A 23,973-nucleotide genomic window follows, 5' to 3' on the forward strand; every position below is an offset into this window, starting at 1 on the left:
TAGGGTCATGACTCGTTTTGGTAGAAACAACTTTGGGGCTTGGCTTCCTATTGTCCATGTATGTCCTCTGTTTACCTGTTGCTTATGTCTGTGTAAATTGAATGTAAAGCACAGATTGGAGTAATAAGACTTCACTCTTTCTAAACTTATCTGAAATTCAGATAATGGAGAATAAATCTAGCTTTTCTAAATGGGAATGGCTACAAACAAGGATACTAATAGTTCATTCTGAAAAGAAGGTGGTGTTGATATTGCTTCCATAAAAATGAACAGATTGCCAATTTCAAATGGTACTCCTAGTCCTCTTTCTGTCGGGCAATAAACTAAGTGCTTCTCTTTCTGGCTACTGACTTCTGGTCTTGGTGGTGGAGGGGAATGATGTTACAAAGCATATTTCTTATTAGATGAAGCAGATGATGATGATGACCCTGAATACAACTTCCTGGAAGATCTGGATGAACCAGATACAGAAGACTTCAGAAATGATCGTGCTGTTAGAATTACCAGTAAGTCCTTCAGGAACCCCAGTTGCTTTTGTGTTAGGATTAGTAATTCATTTTGCAAAGTGAGTGTTCTGCTGCAGAGACTTTGCAGTGAAGGCTAATTTAAAAAGAAAAAAAACTGCTTAAGGACTCGAACAGCTTTTTTCTGTAGAACTGTCTTTCTGTGAATACATGAAAAGATTTAGCCGGAGCTACTGTGCTATCAGGTGCAACTTTACTCCATAGCAAAGAATGAAGAATGAAACTTAAGACAGTACACAGTCTTTCGTAAAGCTTCAGCCAAGTCAGAAATCGAATGTCTGCCTCTTGACTTGAGTATAATTACATTTTCTGTAAGTCATTACAGTCTGAGTTAACAGATTTATGAGCATATCACTTATCACTCTCTTAATAAAGCCTGAAGACCTAATTTTAGGTCTTATTATAGGCTGACGTAATTTTAAATTTAATTGTAAAAAGTTTTTTTTATGGGCTATATTTTTGAAGCAAAACATTCTCTCTAAGTCTGTTAACTTAAGTTTTCTGGGGCCCACCGTAAGAAGGAGTATCTTTCCTTCCTGGTCCTCTTTGTTTGCAAGAGGGGGTTATGCTTTGCAAGAGAGATTCCTTCAACAGCTTGACATTATGACAGGATTGCTAAGTGTTTTTTGGAAAAAGGAAGCTTCATATGTCTTTTTAATTTTACTTGCAGAAAAGGAAGTGAATGAACTGATGGAGGAGCTGTTTGAGACAGTAAGTGATAAATTGGGCATAGCACTGAGGAAGAGACCTGACTCAAATTTGGCATGAAATTTCTGAAGCTTCAAAGGGGGACCTCTGTAAGATGTGCAGTGCTGAATATTTGAAAGGGGCCCTACCATAAAAGTGTGGTTTTTTTGGGGACACTTTTTTGGGAAGGAGCTAATATAGGACCTTCTGTAAACTCCTAGCAAAGATGAAAGTATTTGCTAAGAGCATCAGTAGTGCATCATGGCGAGCTCTGAACTGAAGACAGTTGATGTTAAATATGCCTCGTGAGCTTTCTATTCCTGACTACTGCTGCACACTTCTTATCAGTTTCAGGATGAGATGGGTTTCTCAAACATGGAGGATGAAGGTCCAGAAGACGAAGATAATGTCATAGAGTCACGGCCAAATTTTAATACACCGCAGGCACTTCGGTAGGATCATTTGATTGTGGTATTAGAAAAATTTAATAATAATGATGTGATGATAAACTTAGTTACCTACAGCTGTACTCTGCCATCCACCAAAGAAGATGATGCCTTTTCAGAACAGGTCACTGTTTTGGACAATCTCAGCCATTTCATCTATGAGACTGAATGCCTACCTTTACCCCCTCCCCCTGCCCTCTCCCCCTCCCCCCGTCCTTCACCCTTGATTGACTTCACTGATAGTGATTCATCTGAGGAAGAGGATGACAATAAGGAAAATGTAACTATTCAGAAGGAGGCAGCGAGCACACCCACAGTTAAAACTTGATGTCAGGTGTTTGGTCTTGTAGATGAAATGGCCGAGATCTTCCAAAATAGTGATCTGTTCTGAAAAGGCAGCATCTCTAGCTGATGATCCTGCTCCTGCCTCTCAGATCTCCACACTATATACACTGAACCTGAGTATTTAAATTGTATGTATTTCTGAAGTCCTTGCACACGTTCCCCCTCTATTACACTAACTCTTATGGGAAAATTGCTTCACTGTTTGTTAAGTCACTTGCTTCATCTGTTAGACTAACAACAGTTAGGATATTCCTGATTATTAGTGATGAAACTTCAAAACAATGGATAGAGAAGCAGTGGATAATGGGACGTTGCTGTGTATGGTTTTTGTTAATAAGAAGCTCTAGAGGAACTGGTTTGACCAAGTGTGTGCCTGTCTGTTTTGTTTTATTAATTAAATAATTTGGACAAAATGGTAACATTTTGTAATGAAAAGCACTGCATAAGATTGCTGAGGCCTACGTCTGAAACAACTATTAAATTTAGAAATTAGCTTTTGATGACTATTGGTGTGGATTATTCTTGAAATGATGCCTTGAAGAGGAAAGGCTCTTGATTAATAACATGTTTCTTTCTAGATAATACTTCTCTACTTAAACAATGACCGAAACTGTCTAAAAGCGAACTGTGGTATGAATGGTGTCTCCTTGTTTATGGGGCAGATCAGCTCAAGATCAAGCTGTATCTGTTTGGGAAAGGAGCTAAAATGACGGCTGGATTCTTTTTTTTTTTTTTTTTTTTTTTTTTTTTTTTTTGCCACTCTCTCTGGATGAGCAGTACTAGAGAAGAGTGCAGCAGTTCTTTAACCAGCTACAGGCTAAAAGCAGGGAAACTTTATGTTCTCACCTACTGTTTGTATGTATGTATTTTTGATAATGGCTAGTTGTATTCATCTTTCTTTGATGGGTAGTTCCTCTCAATTGTTTCTTCCCCAGTTTTATCTGGATATGGGTTTCTCGAAGTTTAAGGAAGTTGTTTTGTGGCAAAGTATGTTTGCTAGGTTTGTTTGTTTGTTTGTTTTTTAATGATACCTTTTATGAGAAGAATTGTGAAACATATTCATTTATAACTGACTTCAGGCCAATTCTAGCAAAGAAAGGCGGTCACTAGCAGAAGTCATACAGGAGAATATTAATTGGTACAGCTGAAATAAATAAAAATCTGTCATAAGGTGAGGGGGTATTTGAAGCTGTTTTTTAAAGGACAGGAATACATACATCCCCTTTTTTGCTAGAGTAGCAGCTCTTACTGTAGTATCAACAGATGTCCAATGGAGTAGTCTGAATAAAACTAGTTAACGTTAAAAAAAAAATAGTCACAGCATTTGGGTCGGTGTGTGATCTTTTTGGAGATCATGATGGTAATGCACCATGTACAATACCTTGGGTTGAAGGTTGGGTTCAGACTTTGCCTGATGCTGTAATTTAAATAGGGTTGCTTCTACTGTATTCTAGATTCTCTTAGATCCTGGCTACTGTTGACTGTATCAGAGCACTTGAGTAGAACAAACATGGAGTATTATTGGGAATGGTGGTCAAGAGTGTTAACTTTGCTTAGAATAAACAGTTGCAGCATTGCATCGCAGAACTAAATTAATCCTGTGGTAGATTAAAAGCTTCTTGTACAAGCCCGCTTTATAAATACTGTTTTTTGTTTGTTTGTTTGTTTCAAGTTGAAGTATGCTATCGGAGTGAGTGGTACAGGGGGTGATAGCTCTCAAACTGTGCATCACAGATATTAAAATGTTTTAATTGACTGTGAACAATCATTAAATCATATGCTTACCATAATTCTGTCTGCCTAATCTCAAACAGATTTGAAGAGCCTCTGGCCAATTTACTGAACGAACAACACCGGACAGTGAAGGAACAACTAGAGCAGTTGAGAATGAAGAAGTCTTCAACAAAGCCACTTCAAGAGATAGAGAAATCAAAACCTCAAAATGAGAAGCCACTCCAAAGCCTTGTTCTGGACAGTATGCAAAGAAAGAGGCTCCAGCAACAAATGCAGCAGGTAATAAAATAAATGTTATCAAGTTTATTAACTTGATGAATATTCACTATATACTGCAATGGGGAAAAGCCAATGGTACAGCAAGCACTTCAGTGTGTTTCTTTTAGAAAGTAATTGAAAGTGCTACATTTGAAGCTGCAGCTTTAATAGATGATATTTGCATGCTGCTGTCTGATTCCACATCAAAAGTCAATTCAAATTCTGTGTGTGAGGTAGAACTCATCTTTTGGCATCTCTACCATTCTCATGTGATGATCAAATTCTGACCGTGAAATCATTCATCTGTCAAAATTTGGTTTTCACATACTACTTTACTACTTTCTGAGGATGTTCCTCTCGATGTAGCTGAGATTTCTTTTTCCTTTTTTCTTCTCTTCCCTGCCCTCCCTGCCCCTCCCTGCAAAACTATGTAGAAATTCACTTTGAACATTTCAAAAGCTGTCTGGAAATGGGAGAGAGAGGCAGGAGAGAAGCTGCACTTCAGGACTTTTTTTCCATGTCCATACAAAGCTCAAGAGGACTCCTTTTTCAGAACTTGAAACTAACTGTCAACTCAGTCTCATGAGGGCAAAGTGCACTTGTTTTGCATGAATTTGACATAAGTCTTGATGAGAAACAGCTTATTATGCTGTATACCTAATACAGTGTCACGTCTTGGTCTGTAGCAGCAAGGAAGGGACATGGACCTCTCAAACACGGCTCTTGCGTTAGACGTGTAGAGTACATGACCTCTGTAATTTTTCAGCTGTAAAGCAAGATGTATGGTGTTTGAATGTGTGCATATGGGGAGTTCTGACTGCTGAAGCCATGTCGTTACAGCTTTCTTAAGAAATACTTAAATATTGAATTACAAAAAAAATCCTTTCTGTATTTATTGTTAACGGTATGAGATTTGTACACAAAGTTAAGAATTTGCCCTAAGACTTAAACAGATAGCATGTTCAAAATCTCTATAGTATCAAAGATAACTTTATAAAAAGTTCCTGACTGTGGGTATTAATTTCAGACCAGTTTTCTATTGTTTAAAAGATGCTTTGTAGTCAGAACCTGATTTTTGGGGCACTCAGGGGATATTTCTTGCGCTTCTATACTTATGCTTTAGACTGCTTTCCAGTTTCATGGATTACTGATGAACTGAAAAAAATCTCATTTGTCTGATTTGTATTCTTCCAGCATGTTCAGCTTCTGACTCAAATCCATCTTCTTGCAAGTTCCAACCCTGCTTTAAATTCAGAGGCCAGTACCACCAGGATGTTTTTGGTAAGGATATGTCTAAAATCAGAGCTCCATGAATTTTAATGATCACTGGTCACTGGAGATATTTATAGAGCTTTATTTTTTTAATTGGTCTTGTTAAGCTGAGATGGACTTCCACCCTTAGGAAGGAAATATGTCACTAGTGTACTATTAACATGCTCAGTACTTGCAGAAATAATTTACATTGTGCTGACTAATAACAGTGCTTTGAATTGACATGTCTTTGTATTTTTGTATTGTTTTCTTGGAAACACTGAAAACAAATCTCAAAAAATACAATTTCTATAATTAGTGAACATTCTGTGACCTTGAAAGGGTCTAGAAAGTTGGGGAACTAATATGATCAGACCAAAAAAACCCAAACAAAAAAGACCTTTTATTGCTCCTAGATTGGCAATGCTCAAAAATAAGACAGGAGATGTCTGTAACCCTTTACTCTTTTATGCCTGTCATTTGACAAGCTTTTGTTTTTTGCATTACTGCATTATATTCACGTGTACTTACCTTGCATTTGAAAACATTTCTTTTATCTTCTTTTCCCGTGTTTCTCTTTGCAGAGCGAGCTTGGTAACTTTGCTCGCAGCTCTACGCTGCTTCGTCAGTCATTCAATCCTAAGTTTCAAACAATGTTCCAGCCATGTAACTTGAAGGGAGCACTGCAGCTCATTGATGATTTTCATGCCCAAGTCCAAGTTGACTGGAGCCCTCGCAAATCCGTGAAAAAGAGTGGTATGTATTTGAAGGGACAGGAGGAGGGAAAGCATTTGCAATGAGAGTTATTTCATGCTATGAACCCTTCAAATGAGATATAGTCCAGATTGTTTGCTGTTTGAAGTGTAATTTTCTTTTCTAATTCTTTGTAAGGTCGTCTTAGACAAAAACATCAATGTTATTGACTGTCTCATCGCTTCTTAAACATGCAGCGCAGCAAAGCGTGCTATATGAGCTGTAGACTTTTGTTTGACATCAGTCCTGTAATTCATTGTTCTGCAGATAACATTTTTAGCTGCAGAGGTCCATCAATAAAGTTATGGAACTGTACATAAATATTCAAATGTGTTAGTTAACGCATCAAGGAAATGTTCCCTTGATTGGAACATACTTTTTCCTGCCTACCTGCCTCTAATACTCTGAACTGTTGGTTTCAAATGATTTGGTTTGTGATTTTTCTGTTGCCTAGAGGGTGAACATATCTGAAATAAATAGAGCTTTTCACAAGTTGAATTGAGGAGGAAGAGGAAAAGAAAAAAGTACATTTTGCTAGTCCAAATTGGAGAGCAAAAAATAAGAAATATGTAAATTCTAAAGACCAGGTAGAAAGTGACAGAGTATTTGCACTGAAGGGAATAAAAGAAACAGTTTGTTACCGTTCAGTGGTTAATAACAGTATTTGCCCATGAATGTGCCTGTCCTCATCTGTTAATTCTTTTCGCAGCCAATGAATTTCCATGTTTACCAAAGCAAGTGGCATGGATTTTTGCAACAAGAAGAGTCTTTATGTATCCAGAGTTACTGCCAATATGTTCCTTGAAAGCAAATCCTCCCCGGGACAAGATTATCTTCACCAAGGCAGAGGACAAGTAGGTGCTTAGAATTGTTGAATAAAATGCATACAAATGAGTTTTTTGTATGGAGAACTGCTAGGATACAGACTTCGGGGATATCAGTGTATTGTCGAACAGACCATCCAAATAGCAATCTGGAGTACTCTCTAAAAGACTTTTTTCTTTTTTTTTTTTTCTTTTCCCTCCTCCATCCCTCTCTCCCTTTTTTTCAGTTTATTAGCTTTAGGTTTGAAACATTTTGAAGGGACAGATTTTCCAAAGCCTTTGATCAGCAAGTATCTTTTGCCAACAAAAACTGCCCACCAGCTGACAGTGCGAATCAAGAACCTCAATATGAATCGAGCCCCTGATAATATCATCAGAGTGAGTGACACGTTCAGATTATGTTTTGGTATTTTTCAGATTTGTGTGTCTGTCTGTTATTGGTCATACAAAAACAGTCCTTGGAATAAAAAGCACATCTCTTTTTGTATCTATGCTGACACTTTCTTAAAAGAAAATGTGATCCTTTTATTAGGGATGAGGTACTTTAATTACTATTTTGAAATGCTTACAGCTAGTATGCATGCACATCTGCTAGACCTTTAATGCTTTTTCCCAGAGAAATCAAGATGGTAGTGAGCTCAAGTTCAGCCTTTACTATTCCTTTTCAATGTTTTATGTGGATAGCAGCTTATTGAAATAGTAGTGATTTGGATCACTTAATTTGCACAGAAGACTTTTAGAGAGCACAATTGGACAGGTGTTCTGACTGCAATCCTCTTGTCTTGCATTCTTTCCCCACCTCTTCCACACAGTACTATAAAAAGACAAAACAGTTGCCCATTCTATTCAAGTGCTGTGAGGAGATCCAGCCTAATGAGTGGAAACCACCTGTGGAGAGAGAAGAACACCGCTTGCCATTTTGGCTAAAGGTACAGTTTCTGCTGTTTCTTCATCCAGCATGTGGGTTTTTTTGTTGATTTGTCTTAGGTTTTGGGGGGGTGGGGGGGGGAGAGGTGGGTTCTAATTGGTTGAGGTATTTTCTCTTTTTCATTACAGCTTAGGTCTACAGTGAGTTGTTTGTCAGGCTACAGCCAAAATGTGGTCTGACTATATTACATGGGAACCTGTTAGCCATCTTTCTCGCAGCATCACACCTATGAGAGAGGGTGTTCTCCCTTAATACGTAACTTTCTAAGAGGAAAGAAGAAATCTGTTTTTTGTGCTTTTTCCCCCCCCCCGAAGGTTGGCTTCACCTGAAGCATCTGTTTTTGTTATATGTAAATGTCATATGCTTTGTAGGGGCTCTTTCTCCGAGATTCCTTGCACAAGGAAAGACTAATTTGAAGGCATAATGACCGTGCCCTGAGGGTCACACAAGACACTAGGGTCTGCATCTATGGAAAGCATTAGACTTGGAGTCCTTGAAATTCAGTCCTCTCGATGGCATGTTGGAGTCTACCATCTCAGGGAAGCTTCCCTCCCACTAAGTCTTGTATTTACTAAAGGAGCCTTTATAGAACAGTGCAGTTGTGTTGTTCTCTTCAGGCCTTTAGATATTCTCTTGAAGACTTTTGAGTAAAACTTGTGAATATTAAGCAGTAAATAAAATGTGCTTTAATTCCAGAAGCAAGTTGCTACCTGCCTCTTGCAATGCTGTTTGAAGACAGTAAGAGCCTATGAACTGGACTAATAAACTCTTGTTTCCTTTAGGCAAGTTTGCCCTCCATTCAGGGGGAATTGAAACAATTAGCAGAAGATGCCAGGGAGATGCCAGGTTCACATGATGCAGAATCTGTCTTTTTGGGAACAGAGAAGGAAACTTCAGACACAGAATGTGATGAAAAGTATCCTCTGCTCATGCCAAAGGGACTAGTACTGACCTTAAAGCCCCTTGCCAATCGATTCTCTAGGAGAGCATGGAGAAGGCAAAGGTCTTCCGCTCTGAAACCTGTCTTCATTCGACCGAGTCCTTGTCTGCAGCCCGGTTCCAACGCTTTGAACATCCAGAAAACTGTGAAGTTATCCCAGTCAGAAGCTCCTCCCAGCAAAGTTATGGTTCAGATTCCTCGGTTAATCCAGCCAGCTACAGTTATGCAGACTGTGTCAGGAGTGCAACCTTTGAATGTTCCAGCAGTGGTAGGAAGCGGGGATGGCTTGGAATTTCAGAATGTACTCTCCACTTCACATTCTGATTCCAGACAATCTTTTCCAGCTGCTGTACCACAAGCCCTAGTGTCCTCAAGTCCTGTAGCTTTTCAGCCAAAACTGATCTTGCCAGCTTTGGCCGGACCAAAAATTCGCAAACCTGGTGTTCGCAAGGTATACCAAAAGAAAAAAGGGACAAAATCTGCCCCGTTGATAAAGACTTCACCTTTGATTCAGCCATCTCCTGTCATCCTTACTGTACCTGCTACCACAGTCAAAGTGGTTAATATAGGAAATGGCTGCAATATGATTCAGCCCATAAATACAACAGTTGGTAGAGGCACTCAGGCTATTCCGGTTACAACCTTGTTGGTAAATCCATCCACTTTCCCATGTCCGTTAAATCAGCCTCTAGTGACTTCTTCAATCCCTTCGTTGATAGTCTCTCCTAACCCTGTTGGTCTTTCTACGTCATCTGTTGTTGAAAATGAAGAACAGCTGAATCTGGCTCCTTCCTGCCCTGCTGTAAATAACAAAAATGCCTATCCTATAGTTGAGCCCAAGGCTGAACCCCAAGAGTTGTACATTTCATGCTCAGCTGTGTCCCCCAAGAAGGAATGTAGTACAAATCTTGCCACTTCAAATAATGGCAGCCAAGAAAAAGTGAATAAGAGCGACTGCTGTAGCTGGACAGTGGTAGGGACAGGGGAGGAAAACACCGCAGAGCCGTTATCTGTGGACCTTCTGCCTCATTTAGAAGATCCAGATGAAGCAGTGAAAACTGAACGTGAAGATTCAAATGATGCTATCAAGGAAGTAAATCCAATACAGAAGAGGGATCTTCTATGTGCTGAAGTGAAGGAGGAGTTCATGCTGGATCTTGGCCAGGAGCTGAACATGGAGGCTGCATGTTCATGTCCAAATGAGCTGAAAGAAATAAAAAAAGAGTGTACATCATGCGAAGAGAAGGGAGAAGAGGAAAGACAGGATTTGCAGTCACCCCCCCGTGATGAACAGCAGATGGATGCAGGCATTGTTGCAGTACCGCAAGTAAGCAGCGAGTCTCCTAAGAATCAATCATACACAACAGATGTTGAAGCAGAATTTAGTAGCCCACTAGGAAAACCAGAGGATTCGTCCAGTATGGATGGCCAGTCTGTTGGGACACCAGCTGGCCCCGAAGCTGGGGGAGAGAAAGAAGGACAAGAGGAAGAAGAGGAAGAAGATTTTGACGATTTTACACAAGATGAGGATGAAGAGATGTCATCAGCCTCAGAAGAATCTATTCTCTCTGTGCCGGAACTTCAGGTAAAAACAAAATATCACTGTCCTGAAACAGCATAGTGAAGTCAGGGCAAAGCACAGTTTGATTCAAATGGAAAACTAAAATATTAGCTATATATTTGTATATCGTATTATGTAATTTTAAAACACTAACAGTACTTGTGCTGTTCTACAGAAAAATTGGACATCATGTTTTTCTAAGGGGACTTTAAGTCTCAGCTAGGGAACATCTTGCAAATATCCAGGCTTAAATTCTGCTGAGTTATAAGGCCTTCCTCAGTTGAGGCTGTTCTTTCATCAAAAGTAATTTAACTGACAATTATTCTCTGAAACACAGTTCCAGCAAGCCTTCAAGACCTAAGAAGACTATTAAGGGATCCTGTCTAACTTAAGACTTTTCTAAATGGCAGATTCTGAAACGGAAGTTTGTGCATGATAAGAAAATAGACAGTTCTGATTCTGATCAAATTCTGTCATTTCACTAGAAATCTAATTGGTCAGATGTTGATCTGCAGAGTCAGTCGTTAGGATTATGATGGAGTGAGCTAGTTGTTGAATGACATTAAAACAAGCACTAAAAAATGGTCTTTTGTTGTTGCTTTCTAAGGAGACGATGGAAAAACTTACTTGGCTTGCAACAGAGAGACGTTTAAGCCAGGAAGGAGATTCTGAAGAAGAGAATTCTCAGGAAGAGAACTCTGAGCCGGAGGAGGAGGAGGAGGAAGAAGGGGATGGAATAGAGAGTTCACAGAAAGATGATGAAATATCTGGAGATATATCAGAGGAACCCAAATCTGCCTTCATGTTGACAAAGACAGCCCCACAGGTAGAAGCCAACAGAATGCCACCGGGTAAGTGCCGTGTGTTTCTTTTGACTCGGGGCATGGGGAAACAGAACTAATATCCTCATCAGAATCAAAACCCTGTGGAAATTGCTTTCAGGTTTAATCTCACTTAGCATGTCTGAGCTTAGTGATACTTTCCATCTGGAAATGAAATTTTGCAACACAATCATAGTGGGATTTAAGATTAAGTCAGATTAAATACTCAAAACTCTCACAGCTTCACTAACTCTGAATTTTGTGTTACAGGGTCATCACTAACGTGTTAGGGAACAATAAATGAAACAAAATAATAACAATGTAGGAAGTGTTAGATGAATTCGAGCAGTAAATGTTCAGGAGAAGGTGGACTCCAGCATAGTAGACCAATAGATGCCTAAGCTAAAGATAAAAAATCTCTAGCAGTGTAGCAACTCTGAGTATATGATTTCATTCCTTATTATCTGACACCACAGTTGGTTATCTGTGATGTTAACTCTATTTATGTCAATAATAAACTGTTATAAAAAGAATAACTTGCAAGTGTTACATCCAGTTCTGAGGTTCATATATCTGTATTCACCTGCTTGTAGTTCTCAGTAGACTAGTAGCTAAGTAGTAGCTAGGATCAAAGATTGGTATGCTGCAGCATCCAAAGACTTTCTCATTAGTTGCTACAATAATAAACAGCCAATTTAAAATTCATTAGCCAGCCTGACTAATAAAGTATTTTTTTATTCATATGTGTACAGGAGGGTTTAAACAGTTAACTCATCACTAATTCTGAAAATGTAATTTTCTATTGCAATATCGGTCTAGAAAAATAATTGTCTGTCAGCCCAGAGAAAGTGTGAAAAGTTCCTGCGCAACCTGCATTGTGCTTCTTCACAGGAGAGAACATGAAAGCCCCTGGGAAGAGCAGGAACTCCTACAGAACCAGAAATAAGCGGGGACGGACTCGTGCTAGCAAAGATACCTCTAAGCTGCTCCTTTTGTATGATGAAGACATCCTGGAGAGAGATCCCCTGCGGGAACAGAAAGATCTGGCATTTGCACAAGCCTATCTAACCAGGGTGAGCCGGACCAGCATGTAGCTCAGGAACAAGAACATCAGACAGCTTGGCTCTTTTAACACAGTTCAAGCCTGAGCCACACAACTACCAGTTCTAACGGGGCCTTTTTTTAATTTCAGAATTTGATCATCTTGGATTCGGTTCCCCTCTTTCTTACGAGCGGTCCACATTTATCCTTTAAGGAAGCGATTTCGTTGACGCAACAAAATTGAAAGCACTGTATAAATGCTGAGTAGCAAGAGATTAAAGAGATTACTAAATTAACTTGTTTTCTTCCTGAATGTTACGTAGTCCTATAAAGGTCTGTTGCTCCTTGCAGGTGCGTGAAGCCTTGCAGAATGTTCCTGGAAAGTACGAAGACTTCCTTCGTGTTATCTACGAGTTTGAGATTAGCACTGACAAACGGACAGCTGTAGATCTCTATTCCACTTTACAGAAACTGTTGCATGAGTGGCCACAGTTGCTCACAGATTTTGCTGCCTTTCTTTTACCAGAACAAGCTTTGGAATGTGGACTGGTAAGTAGAAGGAAAGAAGCAGACCAGCATCTAAGCAGGCAAATGTAAATGCTGTGAGAGTGGAAGAACAAGGAGTTCTTCCTAGGGCAAGGAAAAGCAGGTGGTAAATCATTTGCTTACCTTCCTGTTTTATTACTTAGAATTGAAAATTCTAGTGTCTGTCTTAAGACGCATACTAAATATGGCTGTGGAGATTCAGTCTTTCCCAGTTACATGCCAGAACCCAACGGCTGAGAGACAACATGCAAATACAGGCAGTGGAATGCTTCCATTGTTTCAGAAATCAGCCTTCCGCTTTGTAAGACAGAGGTTTTCACTTGTTACCTTCCTCCTGGTTTTTCCTATCTTATATGCTTACTGTTGAAGCAACACTTTGTAGATCACATAGGTATTGATTGTCCAAAGCATTATTTCTCGTCTCTTTCCTCCACCTCTTCCCAGTTTTGTAGTGGCTGTCACTATGAATGGAAAACAAATAGCAAAAGTGGGATTTTATAGCTCTTTTAAGTCAACTACAGATGCTTGGAAATATACTCTTGGACATGAAGGGTGAATCTTTTTCTTTTGGTCAGTTTGAAGAGCAGCAAGCATTTGAAAAAAGCCGGAAGTTCCTCAGACAGCTGGAGATCTGTTTTGCTGAAAATCCTGCCCACCATCAAAAGATCATCAAAGTTCTGCAGAGTTGTGCAGACTGCCTCCCCCAGGAGATTGCAGAGGTAATGTATCCCCTCTCTCTCAAAAAGCCGCCAGAGTACAATTACCTAGCCTACTTCACTGTTCCCTTTTGCTGCTCTTTGAGACCACAAGAGCATAACAAGCTTGATCTCCCCTGTGGCGTCTGGTAGATCATTGAAGCTACCTCTTCACCAGGCTTTACAGTTAACTGGCCTTTGTGCATCTCCTCTCTCCTGCTTTCACCTTGCTTTTATCACCTTGCAGGTGAAATTTTAGCTTCTGCCTAGAATTTTGAAGAGATATTTCTTTGCTAGATAGATAGCTGGAAATGGAATGACCTCAAAACAGCTATGAGGTGGTGGCAACGCAAGCATGTACTTCCACGTGGGAGTTCTGATAAGCCTTGATGTTCCATTTGCCTTGAGAAATCCTCCCAAGAAGAATGTGACAACGGGAAACGGAACACTGATTTTTCTGTGGATTTCCCTCTTTCAGCTGAAGACCCAAATGTGGCAACTGTTGAAAGGACATGACCACTTGCAGGATGAGTTCTCCATTTTCTTTGATCACTTACGCCCCTCAGCCAGCCGGATGGGAGACTTTGAGGAGATCAACTGGACAGAAGAGAAGGAGTATGAGGTGGAGCAATCTTTTCCCCAAACCAGGAAAGATAAGAGCAGAGATGCTAGAAATGTTTGAACTTGAAGGATTTGTAGTGAGGCTGCTTTTCTAGAGTGAGGGAAGTGGCAGGGTGGGATAGCTGTAGGTGGGCTGGTGCAGATGTTTCATATTCTTACAGCATTTATGTCTATTCTAACAAGATTGAACTTGTGCTGCCCTAGAACTGAACTTAATATTCAGAAATTTGTGGGGAAAATGAAATTGCCTCCTGAAGCGCTATCATGATAGAGCAGTTTGTTTGTTTTCTTTCAGTTTGATGGGTTTGAAGAAGTGTCTTTACCAGATGTAGAAGAGGAGGATGAACCACCCAAGATGCATGCAGCCTCAAAAAATAAGAAAAGGAAAGAGATTGGAGGCCAGAACAATGACAAGGTGGGCCTGGGATGTCTCGCTAGCCCACACGTGAGGACTCCAAACAAATGCATGTCTGTGAAGATAAACGTATCTTTACAGAGAGATATGAGAACGGTCTAAAGGGATTTGAAGAAAGGGATTAAAATGTTTCTGTTGTGCTTTGCTTGCTAGCAGCATAATTGCTTTAGTTCTCTCTGGGTGTTCACAGAGTGCTACTTTGCCCTTTCTGTCTCCTTCTGGGATTAACCTTCATCTGACTGTTATCTTTGTGTACAATGCAAATTTGTCAGCTAGAGTATGTCTGTTTCCAGGAGGTCGAGTGGGTAGATGGGACGAAGGAATGTTCGTGTTCCTGCCATGAAGGGAGTAGCGATCTCAAGCTCAAGAAAAGCAAAAGGAGGACCTGCGGCCATTGTAGTAGTAAGGTTAGTTGATAGGCCAAGTCACTGGACTGGTGAGTGGAAAAAATAGTCATGCCAAGAAGTCCCACTGTTTGTTGTGATGATCTGTCCAGCGCTGGACGTCCTGTCTCCAAAACATAACGTGTTGTAGAAGAAAATGAATCGTAAGGCAACTGATACACTGCCAATAGTGTCTCCCTCTTCAGAGCTCTGACTGCTCTACCTGGCCTTCCCCTGTCTATCTTTCTCTTTACTTTCTCTCCTTGCTCTGCTAAATAGTATTAATTTTGATGTTCCTTTGAGTTAAGAATAATTTTGTGTGTGTGTGTGTGTGTGTGTGTGTGTGTAGAAGATGCTTGTGTGGCCACTATATGAAGAGAACTGTGCTTGTTCATAGTAATAGAATCAGTTTCCTAAACACAAATAAATTGCCAAACTGAAGCATTAGTTAGGGTCAAGGAATACTTTTGAGGCAAAGGCTGAGGTGTTAGGTTTGGACAGATGCACCACATCTGTAATCATATGCCTATATATTGATTTGTAGGTGTGTGAAAGCAAACTTTATAAAAATAAAGATTCTCAAGAGCTGACTGTTAGCCTCGTTCAGCAAGAGTCAAGTCTGCAGCCTGAAGGAAAGAATCCTGGAATATCTAAGGAACCTGTCGAAGAGAGCTTGGAGAACAGAGATGAGGGAGAAGATATCCAGAGCAGAACAAAAACCCCATCTAGGAAAGTGGACGCTCTGGTTTCAGGTCTGTGAAAGACTTGTGTACGTGTCATTCATCTCCAGACTGGCTCATACAAATGAAAACAGGCATAGGACTTCCTAATGCAGATTTGTGGTAATAATGACAAATTCTAATAACCTTTTTTCTTTTTTTTTTTTCATGTTTTTTTCCTCCACTCTAGATTCCTTAAGCATGCAACTATCTAGAGCATTCCCTTCAAAGGGCTCTATTGACCAGAAAAATATCCCACCCTTTGTAGAATGATTGACAGATACATTTAAGCTTGTTGCCAGCATATTAATCAAAATCACCATCTCTCTAATATTCCTTTAAATAATCCTTCATGCTACTTGTTTCTCCTTTGGCTGAGTACGGAGAAGGGGAAATGTGATTATTGCAGGATAAGTGCACTGAAAGGGATCCCTTCCTTCTTTCAGTATCTGTGGTCTTAAGGTTAGCTGGAGAAAATGCAAGGCTTAACTGAAGAGGTTTAAAATTAATGCATCCTGATGTATAGTTTATGGTGTTTTCATGAATAGGACACCAAGAGCTGCAATGTTTGTTTCACTTGAGAATGTTGTCCTGAGCAATCCTCTTAAGCTTTTTCATGTGTTCATCACTTGTCCACCCAGCAGTTGGTTGTGGTAACCCACAATGATAAAGAAAATGCACTGCAAAATGCCTTCTTTGAAATACATATTGGTAAACTGCAGCTAGAATTACAGTGCTGCTCCCAGACTGTGTTCTGATTTACAGCATTATGTCCTAGAATGCAAAAACCTCTTAAAATAAAAATAAAACTTCAAGAAGTTTCCTTACTAACAGCTAGTCTAAACCCGTTTGGGTTTCTTATCAGGATCTCACCTAGAAGGAAAGATTGTCTCCTGCAGATGTGCACCTTCTGAAAAAGCTGCACTGCCTGATAACCAAGCTCGAGAAGGAGGTGCCAGTGCTGTGAATACTGCAAAGGATAGTGGTTCTTGCACTGCTGGCCCTGGATGGACAGATCTACGAAAAGCTACTCTAAAACTACCTCAAGAAACCAAAGACAGCTCTTGTGCTGTAGGAAGTGACAGTGAGGGACTAAACCAGCAACATCAAGGAAATGCAAATGCTTCTCTTGGGCTGAGTGGAGATCTACTGTCTTCTCATTCTGCTACAGTAGAAGGTTTAACAGGACCTAGCTTGTCTGCTGGAAATAGTTTATGTCGGACTGAGGGGCTTCATTCCAGTTCATCAGATGAGCTTGTTGTCTTTGGTCACGCTTCAAAATTAGGCATGAGAGAACTTGGGAGATCACCTTTGCCTTTGGAAGGAAAATCTGAAGCAAAGCAGAGTTGGATTATACCAGGTAGAAAACCGACACTGAGTAAGAGCTGCTGCTCACAGTCTCCTGATAATCACAACATCCTTTTGGAAGCAGATGGTATGGGCTGCACTGGAGGCTCTCCTGAGAGCAGATTAAAGTCGAATACAAATGACTACTTCCAGGTACATCAGCATTCTGAGGAGCTAGAATACAGAGCGCTTGGTGCCTCCTTGCGGCAAAGAGAAGAGGAGCAGCAACAGCAGCGAGTCACAGAAGCAACAGTGTGCGCTAAGAACAGCAAAGTCAGCTCTACTGGGGAGAAAGTTGTCCTCTGGACCAGGTATGTGTACCTCCGCTGCATCTTACCTCCTTAGTTTGGCTTCATCTTTGGTAATAAAGACTATCCTTTATTTTCATCTTGTTTCTCATTTTCTGATGTCTTTCTCTTACCTTCCTTGAATATTATTGCCTTGTTTCCTGTAAACAAAGTCCATTGTAGCTGCCATCTTGTTCTTTGAGAAACACTGTACTACTTGTGGCAGTATAATTGTTGTAATAATTCAGGCTGGGGAGGAAACACATTTTTCTTTTCTACAAAAAGATTTAAAAAGGAAAAAAGCAGGCTAACTGCAGTTCTGCTTAGAGTTACCTTGTTAGGAGTAGCAGTAGAAGAACAAGCCAGCTGGGCTTGTTCTATGATAAAGTTACCTTTTCTCTGAAACAGACCTGCCAGGCTGCTGGTGGTTTTTCTCTGATGCTTTAATAACCATTGTATTGCTTGCAGGGAGGCTGATCGAGTCATTCTCACTACCTGTCAGGAGAAAGGAGCCCATCTGGAAACCTTCCATGCCATCTCACAGAAACTGGGCAACAAAACTGCTAGTGAGGTAAGGGGCTGGTGTGGAAAAGTCTGCATCTGCTAAAGTGAATGGAGGGGAAAAGGGTGGAAATGAAGGCATTGTGGAGATTTGCTACCATATTATCTCTCAAAAACTTGTTATGTGTAATCCTTACAGAAGCTGTTTGTTCTTGTAGCTTCCACAGCATCCTATGGCAAGGAGCTTGAAAATCTCAGTGCATAAGGAAAAATGATTGGGGTTTGGGTGTGGTCCCCTTCTTCCAATTTACTACTTAATAAGTTGGAATTTAATTATCAGCACAAGAGCTAATCACTCCCCATTCATGAATTTTATCCTTTTTATCCAGTCAAGGACTAGTTTATTTGTTCAGATGCTGCACAATACCCATTCTCATCTCCCCTTCTCCCATTCTGTTTTAAATTTTTTAGTTGGGTAAGCAACACTATAGACCAAGGATGCTTCATCTTTTCTGTTTTCCTTCCCAGGAGTATGTAATTGTATCTGTCTTTCCAGTACATTTTGACAAGATGACATTATCTGACTTTTTCTACAGCATGTGGCATTATTCTTTCATTATCCCTGTATCATTCATAATTTGTTAGCAATAGCTTCTCTTAATTTCCCTTCTGAAGTGTCTAGAGGGCCTGCAACATTGTTATCTTCATGGCCATTTTAGGTATTCCAACGTCAATGTCAGTTACTAGCATTCCATCTGCTTGATTTTTTTTTTGTTGCTTGTTGCTGTGTCTCATTTAACTGGAATTGTTTCCTTACTTTCCAACTGATCTTTAGCAACTTTTTTCCCCTCCCCGAGTGTGTAGACTTTGTCGCATGAAGTGCTTTTTATGCACTTTGTTGCATTAAGTGCATTAGTTGCCTGTGCTGGTCAGCTTTCCCCACGCATGAGAATTTTGTTTGGAAAATTATGTGTACTTTCTCTGCATATGTGTACTTTCTCTGCAAGGCTAACAACCTGATTTGTTCTGGTGGAGCCAAAAAAATGTAACTGCCTTGTTCCTTTTTCTGGCATTACTGCTAATAGTCTAGCCTTGTATTTGGTACCAGAATTGTTTCAGCGACTGCTACTTGGGTCTTCAGCCTTCTATTTTTATACAGGAAAGCCATCAGGATTTGTCTCTTAACCTTCTCCACATCATTGTCTAGATGTCTTTCAGAGCTGCCAGTCTTTGCCAGCAAGTTGGTAGAATATGACTGCTTTTCCAAAAAGAACAAAACAGTGGCTCTTGCATTTTTCTTTCCCCTTATGATTGAGGCTTACAAAAATCACTGTGCTTTTACATTAAAAAAAAATGTACTTCATACTGTGAAAACTCCCTTTCACAACACCTTTTAGGCCACTAGTCATTTCAAATTTCCTCTGTTCTTCAGGTATCCCACAGGTTCAGAGAACTGATGAAGCTGTTTCATACATCTTGTGATGGAAGTTCTGAAGATGAGGAAGATGCAACTAGTACTAGTAACACAGACCAGTTGTCAGATAAAGATCTTCTGCTTTCTGAGGAAGAACCAGATGACTAAGATTTTTCTGGCCTAATAAGCTGCTGACTACATCAGAAGGAGAGCTGTTTGCCAGTTTGCTGCTAGACAGGAGCTGTGGTTAAAGGAAAAATATTTGCACAGGTACTTAATACAGCACCTTTTTTGGTTCACTTTCCTGATACATGTGTGACAAGCTACAGTTCTAAATCTTTATTGAACTAAAGGCATGAAGAAAGTTGTGAGGGTTAACATGCTTTAGAACCTATATGGGTAACTCTAAAAATTAAATTACAGAAGTGATACTTGTGGACATTGACCTCAGTCCATGGTAAAGAGCTTGACCAAGCAGCCTTCTGCAGCACATGCAATAGAGAACATGTAAATATTGTATAATAAGACGTCTGTTTTCACCTGGAGCAAATACCTGAGGGTTTTTTGTAAATTTCTCCCTTGTGTTGATTGTGTGTGGGAAAGTTACAACCTGAAACCTGTATTTATTGTGCAGTCTTATTCTAGCACTGTAAAGCAAGTTCAGTTTGTTGCAAACTTAAAGATCTTTAAGGAGAACCTTTCCTCCTTTATAGCAAAGCTACAAGTAGCTGTACAACTTGAGCCAGTCTTTTTAGTATGATTTCATTGAAATGAAAGAAAAGTAGCAGTTGGGCCAATCTTTAAAACCATTCCCTTTATTTCAAAAGTGATCTTAAAAACTTTACTCCTTCCAGTATCTCCAGTAATAAAGATGAGTTAGTCTGAATCTGTTTCATCTTCAGATTCATCTGCTTCAAAATTTGTTTTATAGCACTGTGCTAGAGTTCTTAGTTCATGTAGGGCCTCCTGAAAGTCATCCTGTTCAACTCCTGTGGAGAAGAAGCTAGCCCACCGCCGTGTATCTACCTTCTGCAGATCCTTGTATAAACCGTACAACACTGTGTGCAGAACAGGTGAGGACTGCAGTGCAGTTACTACAGGAATGCTTTCAACAGCTGCAGGGAGAAAACAATCTTCGTTGAAATATACAAAAATCAAAACTTGTTTCCCTACTCTACAGTTCTCTTCTCTTGATAAGCAGTTGCTTCACTATAACTCAATGTAGCAGAAAAGTTGCTGGACACTTTTTTTTCCCCCCATTAATTCACACAGTGTTAAAAAAAATCTCCTTTACCTCTGTTAGACCCTCCTGCCCCACTTGCTGGCTTTCTTTTGCAAAGTTATGTTTAAGAGGCCCACATTACCTGTTGAGGAATAACTGAGAGGTCTGTCCAAAAGAAAGCCTTGTCTGGTGAGGAGAGAGGAAAAAAACTGAGGATACGGAGGTAAGGTATGACATGGCTGCTCAAGCACATGAGATGTGCTGTAAAGAAGAAATTGAATAACATTATCTAAAATTCACTATACCTTCTGTAGCTTCCAGGTAGTGTTCCCTTTAATAAAGTTGCAAAAAAGACTGTTACCAACCTGAATGCCCCAGGAGACAAAGTATGTAAGTAATGCTGCAGAATCTGCTCCACTGTCTCACAAGCACAGAGTGCAGAAGCCGGCTGCTTTCCTGGACAGTTGCTACAAAGAGAACCATGAACTGGATGAGAAGGAAAAGGGGGTTTAAATGAAGATGCTGGTAACTCAGCTGTTTGGTAGCTGTTTTGCTATAAAACTAGAAGCATGTAAGATCACTAGATTTTTTTTTTCTTTTTTTGAACACTCAACTGACAGTCTTTAATACAAGGATAATGCCTGGACTTAAAAGAATCATTCTTTAAAGAAGTCATTACTGTCAGGAGGGCCAGAACTCTGAAGGGAAAAAGTGTACTTCAAATGCTTATTACCTGTTATGACTTCCTTTGCAAATTCCTCTTAGCACAACAGACTGAGCGAAACAGCAGCTGAGCTTTTGCTCTCCGAATGAGGACAGAAGTTTCCAGGGCATGTCCTGCTGGTGGGTGCATAAAGTATCTAGGAGCGAGTGGCCACGTATGATAGGAAAGGGTACAGCAGCCAACGCAGCCGCAACCTAAGAGTCAGAGAGGGGTTGACAATCATGGTCCATAATACACCCCTCACTCATGACACAGTCCTCTTGTCTTATAAAGGTGACACTGATAGTGCTAGATGTGTTTGAAGTAGAACTGTAACACTAGCTCTTCCTTATAGTGGCCGTTCAGGTAAGGTAGAAAGGATTAGAAGTTGCTATTCTCTCAGTCCTTACCTTTCGCCCAGAGAAATTAAGTGTTTCAGCAAGGTGCATCATAGAGCACTGTGAGGTACAGAGTCGATAAGGAACACTAAGAGTTTCAAGTACTGCTGCCAGGATTGCACTGCTGTGGTAGTTAAGTGATGCCTACAGAGGAGACAAGTGAAAATGTTACAGAACAAAAGTTAAATTCATCTGTTCCTTAAATAATGCAGCTGAAAAATAATTTAACTTAGATATGACCTGTATAAAAGTACAACTTACAGTATGCTTAACAATTATTTCAGGTTTTGGATGACTAAGAAAAGAACAAGTCTGATGTCAGTTGGTTCAAATTCATTAAACAGGTAGTCATAGCTGCAGAGAACACTTTTAGAGAGGGATAAATCTCAAAAACAAAAAGAGGAAAGCCACTAAGGTGTATGTTGCTTCTAGATATACTAGTATATAGTACATACATCATAGTTTATATAGGGAAATGTAATGGGAGGTTCTGGCTTGATTCCTAGACTCCCACTGAGCGACAATGGGCAAAATAGCGAGCTCTGACCGGAGAGATGGACGATTCCTAGGGCTGTGTTCATCAGCCTGTAAAAATCTTTTTCAGACTCCTGGGAGAGAAAAGAGAGAGGGGAAAAAAAAAAAACAAACTATTACAGTCTTATCAGACTATTGAAATCTTACAGATGCAAACAAGAACCAGTCTAGCTTAGAAGAGGCAGGAAAGTTTCATCTGTTCTTGTTTTTTTCCCCACTGTTTACTTACTTCTGTTTTATAAATGACTGGAGTCAACCCCCAGGTCAGGATTCCCTTTCCAGAATATTCATCATGGAGCATTTCTGTCATCTTGGCACCAACTCCAGAAAATCCATTGTGTAGGTCACATAGGACTTGAAATCCCTGCATAAAATGATGGGCAGCATCTGATTATCTACTTAGTCTAAAACAGCAGGTTTCTTGAAAGAAAAGATAACATCAACTGTCAAACCTGCAAATAATCACACTCTTCCACAAAGAAGTGCAACCGATCTTCTAACTCCTCTAGACATACAGGATCCTGCATCAGACTTTCACCTTGTCCAAAGGCTTCTAGACAACCAGACTCCCTAAATGAAATGGAAAAAGTTGTGGGTTTTTTGTGGTTTTTTTGTTTTTGTTTTTTAAAGGCAAAGCTAAGATCCTGTTTTGGATGACAGCTTTTGAATCAAATGTGTATTGCCCTTTAGCCGCCTGGGCAGACCTACCCATCATGGTTGTACTGCTGTATCACAAAGATGCTCTTGGGATGCAAGTGCACTTTGAGGTAATCGGACCAAACCTGCACACTGCCACCCGAGTAAACTTCCTGGTAAACAGACAGCCGTGAAGGGTGAGGGGGTGCATCTGGAAAGAGACCATTATCAAGAAGCAGGGTCTTTTCAACATTGAACATCCCCTTGAATAAAAAATAAAATCAAAAAAGCTTCCCCTGGAGTTGCCTGATGCAGCTGCCTAACCTATTTGCTACTCTTTTACCTGCCTTTCTTCTAGCAAGGTTATCTTATCCCATCATTTTCCTTTTTCTCTTATGCCCTGATGCTTGTTCACAGACAAATTGGCATCAAGCTGCTGTCAGGGGGCAGCTCTACTTTGCTGAATTCTTCAGTCCTCAGCAAGTAAGCCAAACGCATCAAACCCCAGTCAGTACAAACTGGATAAAACAAGGAACGCGCAGGAAACGCACGCACCTCTCACAGTGGCACTGGAGCTGCCCTCTCCTGCCGAGGAAGTGTCTCCCTAAAGCAAAGGGAGAGCCCGAGGGGTGCTGGTTACGCGGTGCTTTGCCATTCTTCTAACAGGTCACAGGCTCACAGAGGGGAGGGAAGTTACAGCAGACGCGAGGTGTGCGGTAAAACCGGCCCCCGGCCGCTGTGCAGCCCGAGCTCTGCCTGGGCCCCGCCGGCCGCCCCCCGCCGCGCTCACCCGCTGCCGCCCGGCGTCCCGCGCCGCGCCGGCCTCGTAGGTGGCCACGTCCCCGCGCCTGCAACAAAAAGGGGTGGCGGCTGCCAGCGGCCCCGGGGCGCCGCCGCGCCGCCGCCGCCCGCGCCGCCACTCACCAGGCCGCCGCCGCCGCCGCCTCGGGACCCGCGCCGCGCCGCCCGCCGGGCCTCAGCGTGCCCAGGCCCCCTGCAAGAGAGCACGTCAGCTGCCGCCGCGCCCGCCCCGCGCCCGGCCCCGCCGCCGCCCGGTACCTTTGAGCTCCAGCGCGACGAGGCGCGGCGCGGGGGGCTCCCGCCCGGCCGCCTCCCGCAGCAGGACGGCGGCGCGCAGCTCGGAGGCCTCGGCGGCGTCCTGCGGGCAGGGAGCGCGTCAGCCCGCGCGGCCCCGGCCCCGGCCCCGGCCCCGGCCCCGGCCCCGGCCGCGCGGCGCGGCCCCCACCTGCAGCCCCCACCAGTGGGCGCCCACGCAGCCCGCGTAGTGCCCCAGCTGCAGCGTCACCGCCGCCCGCGCCATGCCGCCGCCGCGCTGGCACCCAGGGCGCATGCGCCCCGTCTCCCCTCCCCCACTGCCTACAAAACCGGAAGCTCGGCGGCAGGCGCATGTCGCGGGGCGTGACGCCACCACCAAGAGA

At 41.5% G+C, this 23,973-nt stretch overlaps 2 protein-coding genes across 13 annotated transcripts in view; one reads left to right on the forward strand and one right to left on the reverse strand.

Moving 5' to 3' along the window:
- The window catches only part of LOC112992192 (GON-4-like protein), a 29,818-nt gene extending 9,891 nt beyond the window's left edge, over window positions 1-19,927 (forward strand). For 9 of the 11 annotated variants that reach the window (XM_064498897.1, XM_064498900.1, XM_064498896.1 and 6 more), the window contains 21 exons: window positions 405-506; window positions 1,195-1,235; window positions 1,560-1,663; window positions 3,817-4,015; window positions 5,189-5,275; window positions 5,830-6,001; window positions 6,708-6,852; window positions 7,050-7,200; window positions 7,635-7,751; window positions 8,533-10,275; window positions 10,859-11,102; window positions 11,964-12,145; window positions 12,465-12,662; window positions 13,235-13,378; window positions 13,833-13,976; window positions 14,271-14,390; window positions 14,684-14,797; window positions 15,318-15,525; window positions 16,358-17,150; window positions 17,595-17,697; window positions 19,060-19,927. In XM_064498897.1, the coding sequence (XP_064354967.1) occupies window positions 405-506; window positions 1,195-1,235; window positions 1,560-1,663; window positions 3,817-4,015; window positions 5,189-5,275; window positions 5,830-6,001; window positions 6,708-6,852; window positions 7,050-7,200; window positions 7,635-7,751; window positions 8,533-10,275; window positions 10,859-11,102; window positions 11,964-12,145; window positions 12,465-12,662; window positions 13,235-13,378; window positions 13,833-13,976; window positions 14,271-14,390; window positions 14,684-14,797; window positions 15,318-15,525; window positions 16,358-17,150; window positions 17,595-17,697; window positions 19,060-19,209 (5,261 nt within the window). In that variant the 3' untranslated portion in view covers window positions 19,210-19,927. Of the gene's footprint in view, window positions 1-404; window positions 507-1,194; window positions 1,236-1,559; window positions 1,664-3,816; window positions 4,016-5,188; window positions 5,276-5,829; window positions 6,002-6,707; window positions 6,853-7,049; window positions 7,201-7,634; window positions 7,752-8,532; window positions 10,276-10,858; window positions 11,103-11,963; window positions 12,146-12,464; window positions 12,663-13,234; window positions 13,379-13,832; window positions 13,977-14,270; window positions 14,391-14,683; window positions 14,798-15,317; window positions 15,616-16,357; window positions 17,151-17,594; window positions 17,698-19,059 lie in introns of those variants that run through there. The other 2 variants (XR_010385379.1, XM_064498904.1) reach the window with 2 other exon arrangements.
- MSTO1 (misato mitochondrial distribution and morphology regulator 1) lies at window positions 19,841-23,943 on the reverse strand. 2 transcript variants are annotated; one of them, XM_026115116.2, is made up of 14 exons: window positions 23,781-23,906; window positions 23,594-23,693; window positions 23,459-23,528; window positions 23,325-23,382; window positions 23,090-23,138; window positions 22,607-22,745; window positions 22,351-22,468; window positions 22,128-22,262; window positions 21,820-21,972; window positions 21,377-21,508; window positions 20,997-21,181; window positions 20,629-20,730; window positions 20,406-20,524; window positions 19,841-20,156 (listed from the first exon to the last, which is right to left on the reverse strand). In XM_026115116.2, the coding sequence occupies exons 1-14, from the start codon at window positions 23,883-23,885 to the stop codon at window positions 19,918-19,920; spliced, it is 1,704 nt and encodes a 567-aa protein (XP_025970901.1). In that variant the 5' UTR covers window positions 23,886-23,906; the 3' UTR covers window positions 19,841-19,917. The 2 variants fall into 2 exon arrangements, with proteins under 2 accessions (XP_025970901.1, XP_064354975.1); XM_064498905.1 differs by lacking the exon at window positions 23,090-23,138 and having other exon boundaries at window positions 23,781-23,943.
- Window positions 23,944-23,973: the final 30 nt, after the last annotated feature.

This window comes from Dromaius novaehollandiae, chromosome 29, assembly GCF_036370855.1.
Source record: "Dromaius novaehollandiae isolate bDroNov1 chromosome 29, bDroNov1.hap1, whole genome shotgun sequence".
Lineage (NCBI taxonomy): Eukaryota > Metazoa > Chordata > Aves > Casuariiformes > Dromaiidae > Dromaius > Dromaius novaehollandiae.